This window comes from Lampetra fluviatilis, chromosome 62 (assembly GCF_964198595.1).
Source record: "Lampetra fluviatilis chromosome 62, kcLamFluv1.1, whole genome shotgun sequence".
Classification (NCBI taxonomy): domain Eukaryota; kingdom Metazoa; phylum Chordata; class Hyperoartia; order Petromyzontiformes; family Petromyzontidae; genus Lampetra; species Lampetra fluviatilis.
The window spans coordinates 4336651-4349847 of NC_136336.1; the positions used below are offsets into that span (position 1 = coordinate 4336651).

General features: G+C 55.7%; 1 protein-coding gene across 8 annotated transcripts in view; it reads left to right on the forward strand.

The window, feature by feature from the left end:
- LOC144951377 (histone deacetylase 4-like) overlaps positions 1-13197 on the forward strand; it is a 262255-nt gene that overhangs the window by 236580 nt on the left and 12478 nt on the right. For all 8 annotated transcript variants that reach the window (XM_078881609.1, XM_078881610.1, XM_078881611.1 and 5 more), the window contains 10 exons: positions 530-661; positions 1451-1566; positions 2848-2979; positions 4875-5055; positions 6575-6789; positions 8128-8415; positions 9620-9845; positions 10290-10423; positions 10993-11113; positions 12988-13037. In XM_078881609.1, coding sequence (XP_078737735.1) covers positions 530-661; positions 1451-1566; positions 2848-2979; positions 4875-5055; positions 6575-6789; positions 8128-8415; positions 9620-9845; positions 10290-10423; positions 10993-11113; positions 12988-13037 — 1595 coding nt within the window. The remainder of the gene's footprint in view (positions 1-529; positions 662-1450; positions 1567-2847; positions 2980-4874; positions 5056-6574; positions 6790-8127; positions 8416-9619; positions 9846-10289; positions 10424-10992; positions 11114-12987; positions 13038-13197) is intronic.

Here is a 13197-nt window from a genome sequence, read left to right on the forward strand (position 1 = left end):
TGTTCTCGCGCCCACGTGTGTGGCAGCGCTCGCTCTGCCGCCTGCCAGAGAGCCGCTAGTCTCCCCGGGCCCCCCACCCGCGGCCTCCCCCTGGTCAGCGATCCACGCCCACGTTTAGACAACGCGCCTGGGACAGGAAGTCAGACGTTTCGAAATAATTACGTGTGCCGAATAGACGGCCCTGCCCACACCTACACATTTAGCCATGTGGACCACAGTGCTCGGGCATGTGTGGGTGGTTAGTCTGGCCCAGTGACCCGAGTTCGATAGCTAGTCCTACACGTGGTGGATATACTTTCGCTGCTGCTCGTAAATAATGATATGGCACCCATAATGCCACCGGGAGCCCAGGCAGAGCAGCACATCTTCTGTTTCAGCTAAATGAAACGGGCGGTCAGCGGAGATGCCACCGGACTATCGAGACCTGGGTTCACATCCAGGCTCACGCTCTCTCGTGTGTTGTTGGTGTGCCCCCCCCCACCCTGCCCCGCCCTGCCCCACCCTCCCACCCCTCCGCGATGGTGCACAGCGTCCGAGCCGAACCTCAAGCTGCGCTGCCGACTCAAGCAGAAGGTGGCGGAGAGGCGGAGCAGCCCCCTGCTGCGGCGCAAGGACGGCACCGTCGTCACCACGCTCAAGAAGAGGCCCATGGACGTCACAGGTGCGCGCGAGTGTGTGCGTGCATGTGTTAAAGTGCACATGGCCTGGCACAAGTGCCGCGGTGACGTCACCGCCACCTAGTGGCGAATGGCGGGTGTTGTGGTGCATGTGTTTGCGCGTATGTGTCTGTGTGTGCGAGTGTGCATGAGTGTTTCAGTGACGATTATCTGAATCGGTCCTGGGCCTCCCCCAGATTTGGCTCAGCTTCAAATGAGTACCTGGTGCGGTGTGTAAAAACATCGGCACTAGGGAGACAAAGGCGGCTGGGCGTGGTGCTGTCAACCCACCCCCTCGTGTGCCGTTCTGGCCTTTATAGGTGCACGCTAACAGCACTTGCCCCTACAGTCCGCTAAGGCTATACGGGGGATCTTTGTATTTTGTGTGTGCGGGTGGGTAAACGGTAGTGCGGTGGTTAGCACGTAGATTCCCGCTCACAGTCAACAGCAGTGACTTATCTGAACCAGTCCTCGGCCTCCCCTAGGCCGAATCAGTCTCAAATGAGTATCGAGAGCGATGTGTCAACATCGCCACGAGGGAGACATCGGCGGACTTCATAGGTGCTCGCGAACAGCACTTAAACATGTTGATAACTCAGCCTTAACACGAGTGTCTGGTGCAGTGTATCCAGCACACATCAGCACTGGGGAAACAAAGGCGGCCGGGCATGATTCTCGTCACACCACCCCATCGAGCGCCTTGCTGGCCTTAGCAGTTTGCCAGGTAACAGCACTTGCCCCCAACAGTCTGCATGTCTATATGGGGACCTTTGTCTTTGTGCGTGTGCGTGCAGGCCCCACGGTGTGCAACAGTGCGCCGGGCTCAGGGCCCAGCTCCCCCAACAACAGCTCCAACAACATCACGAACGAGAACGGCACCATGGGCTCCATCCCCAACATGCATGCCGAGGTAGCGGCCCTGCCCATACCTACACACGTAGCCATGTGGCACACCATGAGCGGGCATGTGTGGGTGGTTAGTCCGGCCCAGTGGCCCAAGTTCGATTCTCTGCTATAGCTAATGTCAGTTGTGTGAGATATCTGAACCAGTCCTGGGGCCTCTCCTAGGATGTTGTGATTTGTGACCATTGCCACTGGGGAGACCAAGGCGGCTGGGGATAGTGCTGGCCGCAACCCACACCGTTTTGTGCCGTGCCAGCCTTCGTGGCCGCTCGCTTTCCCCAACAGTCTTGAAAAGCTTTGCAGGGGATCTTTGTTGTGTGTTGTGCGCAAAGCATCAACAGTGGCGTGTTATCGTCACCTGGTGAGTAACACACGAATTAATGTAATCGACAAGTAACAAACTGCGACGGGATAGACATTGATTATTGTTTTTTTACCCTTCTATCTGGCAACGAAACTGACACCTTTTTTTTTTTACAAGGAGTCATGTTTGCATAGACCACAATACCTGCGGTCGGAATGCAACAAAAAAAACACAACTCTGATAATGTATGCACTGTCCTTGAAGTTGATTGGTCCACACCCGAGACAGCTTTCCTTAGAGCCTAGTCTCACATGGGTTGGACCAGATGACGCCAATAGGCGCACAACTCAAAGACAATGCACCATCAGAGTATGAGAGCTCGGGTCAAGCATTTACACCATTGGAACCTCATTTGCCAGAAGAAATAATATGATAATTAGTTTTTTTACCCTTCTATCTGGCAACATGATAGACATTTTAAAATGTGTTGGCGGATCGTGACGCGTAACGCTCACAAGGTTAACCCTAACGCAGAACGCTCGCTTTTAGCCGCTGCTCGTGCACAGGGCATCACTCTCGCGGCAATGGGAAAATCCTTGCGCAGTACCGTTTAGCACCGACACATTTCTCTGCCATTACAATTCATGTCGAGACCTCGGTGATGGCGACAGCTTGGGGAGAGGCCTCCAGTTTAGCCGAGGGAGGATAACCACTGTTGCTACTTGAATGTATCGGTCCTGGAGGCCTGCGATTCTGAGTTTGATCTCTGGCCAGGATTTGAACTGGGAACCGTCTAACTTGCGAGACGAGTGATATCCTGACCCTCATCGCCACCAGGTGGGATCCGAATTGTCACTGATGGTTTATTTGTCTTTACCTTCCTCTTGTCATTGACTCTCCCTCTCTCCTCGCTCTCTCTCTTTCGCGCTCTCCCTTTCCTCTCTCTCCCTCTCCCCCTCCGTCTCCATATCTCTGCGCCACCAGCACCCGATGCTGTCTCCTGAGCGGATGCTGACGCGCGATGGCAGCACCCTCACTCAGATCAGCCTCTACACGTCGCCCTCGCTGCCCAACATCTCGCTGGGACTGCCCGCCACGGGCGCCGCCACTCCACACGTGGGTGCCGCACCCGCGCACGCACACGCACGCACACGCACGCACGCACGCGAGAGGTACAGGTGCAGCCCTGCGATTGCCTGCTCATGCCACCGCTGGCGGATGGGCCGGAGCTAGACATCCCCTCCCCTTTCTAGAGGATGTTTGGACGACTCGTGCACACTGGCCAGCCTGATGTTAGCCGTGGCTATGAATTGAACTCGGCTTTGCCGGGTTTGTAGCACAATGCGCAAACCTCTGCACCACCGCGCTGTCCGCAATAAAACACGCGCACATGCACGTGCCTAGACCCCCCCACAAACACTCGGTGTGTGTGCTCTGCCCCCCCCCCCGCCCCACTTCAGAGGAACTCAGATTTCCACCACAATGTGGGATGCTTGCAATCCCCTCCCTCCCTCCCTTTTACTCGGGTAACTGCCGCCGAATAGCCGACCGTAAGGTTGTGAAAGTTTTTTTTGTGGAATAAATGTACGTGAGCAGCTTGAAGCTGCGCGGTGTGCGTGCCATGACGTGAATGCAGATCACTCGGAGCGGAGTGGGGGCAGCGGTGGAGACAGCGAATCGCAGTATGTGTACGTGTGTGTGTGTGTGCGTGTATGCCTTGTGTGTGTCTGTATTTGTGCTTGTGTATGCGCGTGTGTGTGTCTGGGTCGACTCATCCTCAAATGAGTACCTGATGTCGTGTGTAAACATGGGGAGACAAAGGCGGTGAGGTGTAGTGCTGACCACCCACCCCCTTGTGTACTGGTCAGGCATTCATAGGTGCTCGCTTATAGCACTTGCTCCAATAGCATGTTAAGGCTATACGGGGGATATGTGTCTTTGTTGTCTGTGGGTGGATGGGGAGCGTAGATTAGTGGTTAGTGCAGGGGTCGGCAACCAAAGCAACAAGAAGAGCCATTTCTTTCCAATTCGGTACAAAATTCAGTATTTCAAGAGCCGCAATGCATCTGAGTACATACGTACTCATTGTCAAGAAGCAGCCCGTAAAGAGCCGCATGCGGCTCCGGAGCCGTAGGTTGCCGACCCCTGGGTTAGTGCGTTACGCTACAAACCCGGCGACCCGAGTTCGATTCCTGCTCGTGGCCAACACGATTTTCCAAACCGGCCCTGGGTCTCCCCTAGGTCGACTCAGTCTCAAGTGAATACCTGGTGTGGGGCGTGGTGCTGGCCACATCACCACCTTGTGTGCCATGCCGACCTTCATAGGTGCTCACTGGCAGGACTCGCTCGTACAGCCTGTGTGTGTGGTTCTCCTTTTACAACGTCTCCTCCTCCTCTCTGTCACCCCATCTATCTCCCCCCCCCCTCACTCCACTGCTGCTGACGCGATTGTCTGGCTTGACCGCCTGATTGTGAAATTGTAGTCGTTGCTCAGCGTCTACAGCAGCCGTTCGAAAAGAAGAAGATGACTCTCCAGCATTCCTCCGTCTCTTCACTCACCTACCTACTCACCTCCCTACTCATCTACCTACTTACCTACCCCCCCAATTTCCTCTTTCCTGTGCCTGCGATTGCTCGACCACGAACCCCCTTAACCCCTTAAGGGGGTCCGGCACCATGGTAACGAGATGTTATCTCCCTCACCTGGTATGCAGGAGGTCGTGGGTTCCATCGCGACCCGAATGTTTGCAAATCGCATGTTCTCCCCGTGGTGGCGTGGATTTTCCCCCGGGTCTTCCGTTTTTTCCCCACACATTTAGAATCATGCCTTTAGGGTATTTGGCTGCTATAAATTTCCGCACGATGAAAAGCCACTTCGGTGAGCCATCATTTGTGATGGCCAGGTCACTTCTGAACAAGAGCTACACAACTCAGTGGGGCCTTGCCTGGTAAGACAAAAACTCGTATTTTTTTCTTCTTAACCCTCGACCCCAACTCTCTGACCCTGGCAGATGGTGGGGAGCCTGGCAGCGCAGCACGAGGCGGAGCGGCACGCCGTGCTGGGCATGCGCGGTGGCGCCGCCGGCGCTCAGTTCGTGGGCAGCGTCCCCTTCCTGCCGCGCCACGACGGCAACGCGGGTGCTGCCACCCTGCAGCAGCAGATCCTCCTGCTGGAGCAGGCGCGCCTCGCCGGTCCGTAGCGCGCACGCACACACGTGCACACGCACACGCACGCACACGCAGGTGAAGTGCCACCACCTGTACCTCACACACACACATACCAAGCGCCACCACCTATACCACACACACCAAATGCCACCACCTGTACCACACACACACACACAGGCCAAGCGCCACCACCTGTACCTCACACACACACACCAAGCACCACCACCTATACCACACACACCAAGCGCCACCACATATACCACACACAGGCCAAGCGCCACCACCTGTACCGCACACACACCAAGCACCACCACCTGTACCGCACACACACCAAGCACCACCACCTGTACCGCACACACACACACACAGGCCAAGCACCACCACCTGTACCGCACACACATACCAAGCGCCACCACCTATACCACACACACCAAGCGCCACCACCTGTACCACACACACACACACAGGCCAAGCGCCACCACCTGTACCGCACACACACACACATACCAAGCGCCACCACCTATACCACACACACCAAGCGCCACCACCTGTACCGCACACACACACACAGGCCAAGCGCCACCACCTGTACCGCACACACCAAGCGCCACCACCTGCACCGCATACACACACACACACATACCAAGCGCCACCACCTATACCACACACACCAAGCGCCACCACCTGTACCACACACACACACACAGGCCAAGCGCCACCACCTGTACCGCACACACCAAGCGCCACCACCTGCACCGCATACACACACACACACATACCAAGCGCCACCACCTATACCACACAGACCAAGCACCACCACCTGTACCGCACACACACACCAAGCGCCACCAGCTGTACCGCACACACACACCAAGCGCCACCAGCTGTACTGCACACACACACACACATACCAAGCGCCACCACCTATACCACACAGACCAAGCACCACCACCTGTACCGCACACACACACCAAGCGCCACCAGCTGTACCGCACACACACACCAAGCGCCACCAGCTGTACTGCACACACACACACACACACCAAGCGCCACCAGCTGTACCGCACACACACACATGGATTTAACATAGCAGGTACATGGCCACTTTGTCTTCCTTGTGTGCATGCGTATGTCTAACCATCAGTTCATATGTCCATCCATCTGTGTGTCTCTAGATGTCTGTCTGTGTCTGTTCATTTGTCTCATCTGTCCATCCTTCTGCATGTGTCCGTCTCTTGTTCCATATATCTGTTCGTCTGTCCGTTTATCTTTCTATCCATCTGTCAGTCTGGCTGTCGATCTGGTTGTACATCCGACTGTCCATTTGCCTATTCGTCCATGCATTTGTGTATGTCTTCCCATTCGACTCTTGGTCCCTCCATTATCTTTACCCATCTATCCATCCGTCTCCCTCCCTGTCCGTCCGCCTGCCCGTTTATCCGTTGGCCCATTTCTTCTCTCACACCCCGCGTGCCCGTCTATCCGTCGTCTTGGTCCGCCCGCCCGTCCGTGATCCCCGTCTCTTGCGCCCGCCCCGCCGCAGGTCTCGGCGGCGTGACGCCCCACCCGCAGTCGCCGCTGGCGCTGGGCGGCTCGCCCACGCTGCGCCGCACGCCCGCCAAGATGGGGCGGCACCAGCCGCTGGGGCGCACGCAGTCGGCGCCGCTGCCGCAGAGCCCCCAGGCCCTGCAGCAGCTCGTGCTGCAGCAGCAGCACAAGCAGTTCCAGGAGAAGCAGAAGCAGCTGCACCTCAGCCAGGTGGGGGGAGATAGAGAGAGACTGCAAGAAGGGCTGCGTGCAGAACGTGAGAGAGCGAGAGAGAGAGTGACCGAGAGAGTGAGCGAGAGAGTGAGCGAGAGAGTGAGCTAGGGAGTGAGCAAGAGGTGGGGGTTTTACATAAAGCTAAGTTAAAAAAAAAATTACGAAATGATGAACGAAGCAAAGTGCCGAATACACCGAGCATCTTCTTGTTTCCACTGATCGTAAAAAAAAGAGAGAGAGCCAGCGACTGCACACCAACCGTGGCTCCCCACCGCCTCCCTGTGGCTCTCCCCATCGCCCACCCCTATGACCCCTCCCATAGTCCCACCCCCCATAGTTCCCTACTTGTAGACCCCCCGTGGCCCCTCCCATGGCTGCCCCCTGCGGAGCAGTGGCGGTAATGTAGGGAGCGTGGGTGAAGCGGTGGCGCAGGACCCACAGCAGCGGCATTGGCAGTGGGCCGCGAAACCGCCTTCAAACCCACATGACCATGGCGTCAAAGCCAGGTGACCTCGTAGTCAAACCCACGTGACCCCTGCAGTCAAACTCACGTGACCCCTGCAGTCAAACCCGCGTGACCCCTGCAGTCAAACCCACGTGACCAACAGTCAAACTCACGTGACCCCTCAATCAAACTCACGTGACCCCACAGTCAAAGCCACGTGACCCCGTCCCGGCCAATGACAGCGCTGCTGCGCGTAGGCCTTGGTTTCCCAAGCAGCGGTCTGCGGGGCCCCCGGCTATGGTGCCACTGTAGTGAGATGTGATCTTCTTCACCTGGTATGCAGGAGGTCGTGGGTTCGATTCCGACCCTGACACCTGTTGTATATTTAGAATTTGCATGTCCCTCTGACTGTGGTTGCGTGGATTTTTCTCCGGGTAGACCGGTTTTTCCCTCCACATTTAGAATCAACATCACGCGTTTAGAGTATTTGGCTGCTATAAATTTCTACTTGACGATGATAAGCCACTTTGTTGAGCTATCACTTGTGATGGCCAGGTCGCTTCTGAAAAAGAGCTACACAGCTCAGTGAGGCCTTACACCTGGTAAAATAGGAAAAATTGTTATTAGTTAAAATACTCTTTGGTTCCTTCGGTAAAGTCACGTAGGTAGAAAAAATAATAGATCATGACGTTTCGCCGGATGAAAATTGCTTGCGTTGCGATCGAAACGTCGTGATCAATTATTTTTTCTACCTACGTGACTTTACCGAAAGAACAAAAGAGTATGGATTCCTGCATTAACGAAAGCATCAAATCAAAAATAGTTGAAACGGTTTAGTTCACGCGCTGCTGCATTCGATCTCACCGCGCCCGCCACTACCCCCGTCGCAGCTGCTGCTGTCGAAGGCGGGCGAGCCGGTGCGTCAGCACGAGGCGCACCCCGAGGAGACGGAGGAGGAGCTGCGCGAGCAGCAGGCCATGATGCAGGAGGAGGAGGGGGGGGCGGCCGTCGCCGACGAGGTCCGCGTCAAGCGGGAGCCCGCGGACAGCGACGATGACGACGACGAGGAGGACGAGGACGACGAGGTGCGCGAGGGCTCGCCCCTCGGCGGGTTCAGCGAGCAGCAGCAGCGGCAGCAGCAGCAGCAGCGGCAGTTCCACGCGGCACTCTTGCAGCAGGTGAGTTTGTTTGAATGGTATCGGCGGTGTGAAGATCAGCCTCTGTGGAGGAGGCTCGTGAAGGACGTTGCTACTGGGCAGTTGGAGGCAGTCGCCCTCCCAACAACAACGGAGGGCGGAGGAGCGACGTTCGCATCAACGAGTGGAGCGCCGGGCGGCTAAAACGCAGCGAGTTGGCACAGTGGAGGGCACAGGTGGTGCATCTTGCCAGTCATCTCATTCGGTCAAACCATGGCACCTGGGTCTATCCCGTGACCTCCTGCCAACGGACGTTGGACACTTCATGTGGCCTTAGAGTGCACTTAGCCTGGCACAAGTGGTACAGTGCATGGGCTCGATCTTAGAAGAGTTACGATCACCCACTCTTGAGACTGACCTGGTCTCTTCTCGCCCAGCTAAACCTCAGACACTTAGCTTCGGCCTATTTATCAAGCAGTGGAAAGATCATGACCTGGTGTGTGTGTGTGTGTGTATGTTGAACTTGTTCCACGTGACCCCGCAGTCAAACCCACATGACCCCGTCCCAACTAATGACAGCGGTGCTCCGCGTAGGCTTCGGTTTCCCCGAGCGGCGGTCCGTGGGCCAGAGGTCGCAACCGGGTACCCGATACCCGTACCCTACCCGATACCCGGCTACCCGGCCGGGTACGGGTACCCGTTTGCGACCCTGGTGCGGCCGGGTACGGGTACGGGTAGACCGTGAGTCACTGGTAAGTAACCGTTTGTCACTCATTTCCCAAAGTCTTGTCTCTTCTCACAATTCAAGTTCCTAGAATCAACCCACCCGCACCTGCAACATGGCTTCATCCCAGAGGTCGCAATCGGGTACCCGATACCCGTACCCTACCCGTACCCGGCCGGGTACGGGTAGGGTACGGGTACGGCGGGTATGGGTACGGGTACCCGTTTGCAACCCTGGTGCGGCCGGGTACGGGTACGGGTAAGGAATCAAAACCCGTTTGCGACCTCTGCCGTGGGCCCCCGCTGGCTACGCGCCGCCACACGTGATCTCACCCTGAAGCAGTGGTGATGACGAATGGAACGTGTGAGAGATATTACAGATGTGACTTTTAAATCGGATCACGATTCAAAATCGTGACGAAGAAATCGCTGGCGGGACTGCGACTCCCGTGCTGTGCGGCCGCCGACACTTATTCCCACGTTGTCTTCCCCGCCCACCCCCTCTCCACCCCACCCCCCGCAGCACGCCACCCTCATCGGCCTGCCCCCCCCGCACCCGCAGCAGTCGCTGGTGCTGGAGCAGCAGCAGCTGCACCAGCTGCGCATGTACCACGCGGCGGGGATGCCCGCGTGCGCCCACGCGCCCGGGCACCGGCCGCTGTCGCGAGCGCAGTCATCCCCGGCCTCCGCTAACTTCCCCTTGCCGGCACCGCCGCCCGAAGCGCCCGTCAAGCACCGCTTCACCACCGGTACGTCCGTGCGTGCGTCCGTGCGTATGGCCAGTGAGTCCAGGCGTACGTGTGCGTGCGTGCGTACCGTGTCGCTCCTTTCTCCCCCGCGGTTGACGCCCTCTCAATGAACTGCTGAATTGTTTCTCGACAACAAGGATCGGTCATATTTTGGTAACTGAAGCTATGAACCATTTATGAACTAAACTGCAAGGAAACTATGTTTATTTTACCAGGTGAGGCACACTGAGCCATATAGCTATTTTTCAGAAGTGCCCTGGCCACAAATTATAGCTCAACGATGTGGCTTATCACGTGGAAATATCTCCACATCTCGCCACTGTGGTGCCCCCACCCCCGTCTCGGCCTAACCGAGTGAGTGCCTCGGTCCTCACCGTCTAACCGGTGGCGGCGGCGGTGGTGCATTCCCCACCCCCCCTTCTTCCCCCCCGTTGCTCGCGCCAGGCCTGGTGTACGACACGCTGATGCAGAAGCACCAGTGCACGTGCGGCAACAACACCAACCACCCCGAACACGCCGGGCGCATCCAGAGCATCTGGTCACGCCTGCAGGAGACCGGCCTCGTCAACAAGTGCGAGGTGAGCGCTCGCGCGTGCGCTTACCGCTCGGCCGCTTCGCCGGGCGCAGGCGTCGCTCGCAGGGGTTTCTCGTGACCGGGTGTTGTTCCCAGTTGTTGCTTTTGCGACGTCACGGCTGACGGAGCTTGAGAGAGCGCATTGTGTTAACAAAAAAACGAATACCGGCATCTCACATTAATTTCTTCTGAAAATTATTACAAAAACGACTGGGCGCAATCGCCGCCCGCTCCTTGTCGCAAGTAGATCTAGCAATCCAGCTAGCCCCATGCTACAAAGCACCATCGAGCGGGTCTAGCAGTATAAGGGCGCTGACTGCCGCTGGCGCTGACTGCTGCTGGTGTTGATCACCACTTGCGTTGACTGGCACCGCTGCTGACGTTGACGGCCGCTTCCGGCGTTGACCGCCGTCGGCGCTGACCGCCACTGGGGCTGACCGCCACTGGTGCTGACCGCCGCTGGTGCTGACCGCCGCTGGTGCTGACCGCCACTGCCGGCACTGTCCACCGCTGGTGCTGACCGCCGCTGCCGGCGCCGACTGCTGGCATTGACCGCTGCGGGTGCCGTTGCAGCGCGTGAGGCCCCGCAAGGCGACGCCCGAGGAGATCCGCACGGTCCACTCGGAGCAGCACGCACTCCTCTACGGCACCAGCCTCTTCAACCCCCCCAAGATCGAGCCCAAGAAGATGCACGGTACCCATGAATTTCGATTTAAAGCTTTCGTGACTGCAGGGATTCATCTTCTTGGTTCTTTCGGTAAAGTCACGTAGAAGGGAAATAATAAAATAATTAAAATAAAACATTAAATAATTCTCACGACGTTTCGGCCACAACGCAAGCAGCCGTCCTCAGGTATTTTATTATGTTTTATTTTTATTATTTTATTATTTCCCTTCTACGTGACTTTACCGAAAGAACCAAGAAGATGGTACCCATAAACTAAAACTATTTTAAAAAAATATTTTGCCAAGATAAGGTCCACTAAGCTATGTAGCTCTTTTTCAGAAGCGGCCTGGCCATCGCAAATGATAGCTCAACTAAGTGGATTATCGTCACGTTCAAATTTATTGCAGCCATTGCACTCTAAACGCACGTGTCGATTCTAAACGCAGAGGCAGAATCCTGGGGGAAAATCCACGCGGCCACAGCGAGAGAGACACGCAAACGCCAAATATACAGCAGGCGTTAGGGTCGCGATCGAACCCACGACCTCCTGTATACCAGGCGAGATAGTTAACATCTCTTCTAGATTTGAAAGCTTTCGTGACTGCAAGGATTCATATTCTTAGGTTTTTTCGGTAAAGTCACGTAGGTAAAACGACAGCTGTATCAAGTAAATACTTGATACAGCTGTCGTGGCTGTGACGGTTCCACCTGAAGACGGACGCTTGTGTTGCCTCCGAAACGTCGTGATTTTTATTTTATTTTACTTTTATTAATTTTAATGTTTTACCTACGTGACTTTACCGAAAAAACCTAAGAATATAGTTAACATCTCGCCACCGATCGATTCTTTCGCGCACGATGTTTTCCCACAACCGTGTGCACGGGAAGCGATTCTTTTCAATAACCCCCTTAACTGCCGCCAGGGGCCGCTACATCAACACGCGAGAACATTGGGAAAAGATTTAATCTAAATTGAAACGCAACCTCGATTTGTGGCAGTCGAATTGCGAGGGCTGCCAAGTATTTAGAGGCCTAGTTTGTACGTGTGGTTGAACTTCTTTTGCATCGTACATCGCCAACCTTGCTAATCAGAGATACGGGGGAAGGATACCAGAATAGCCAGAGGAAACCCCTGCAGAACAGGGGGGGAGAACTCCACACGGCAAGGGGCAACAAGCCTGGTGGTGTTCATTCAGACGATGTCTTTCCGACAGCCCTGTTCTTCACCTGAGGACGGCTGCTTGCGTTGTGGCCGAAACTTCGTGAGAATTGTATTTTATGTTTTATTTTTATTATTTTATTATTTCCCTTCTACGTGACTTTGCCGAAAGAACCAAGAAGAAGGGGCAACTGAGTCGGGAATCGAACTAGGGGCCTTCTCGCTGCAAGACCACCGAGCCTCCCTGCCTCCAGAATCAATTCCTTTTTCCCTTAGTCTCCTGTTGTGTTCACAACAACAATAACAACAGCATGGCGGTGTCGTCACCGCAGCGATTATGCCAGCCCAGTTGCACTTTGAGGCCACGTGACACGGACAGTCCAGCCGTGTCACGGGTTGAACTATATACTCTTTAGTTCTTTCGGTAAAGTCACGTAGGTAAAAAATGAAATTAAAATCAAATGACGCAGCAAATCTGGCTGTGACGGTCCCACCTGATGACGGAGACTTGTGTTGCCTCCGAAAGGTCGTGATTTTTATTATTTTATTTTTTATTAATTTTCATTTCATTTTTTTACCTACGTGACTTTACCGAAAAAACTAAGAGTATGAATCCTTGCAGTCACGAAAGCTTCAAATCTAGAACGGGTTGGACTGCCCGCTCTCCGATCTTTGCTCTTCCGTCCGGCAGATCTCCACGCGGACTCGCTGACCGTATTGTCCGCTGCTTTGTGCCGTGCAGGATCCCTGCCTCAGAAGGTCCTGGTGATGCTGCCGTGTGGCGGCCTGGGGGTGAGTACCGCTCGTGGGCACCGCACACCACCGCATGCCACACCACCGCATGCCACACCACCGCTGGCCACACCACCGCTGGCCACACCACCGCATGCCACACCACCGCGTGCCACACCACCGCTGGCCACACCACTGCGTGCCACACCACCGCTGGCCA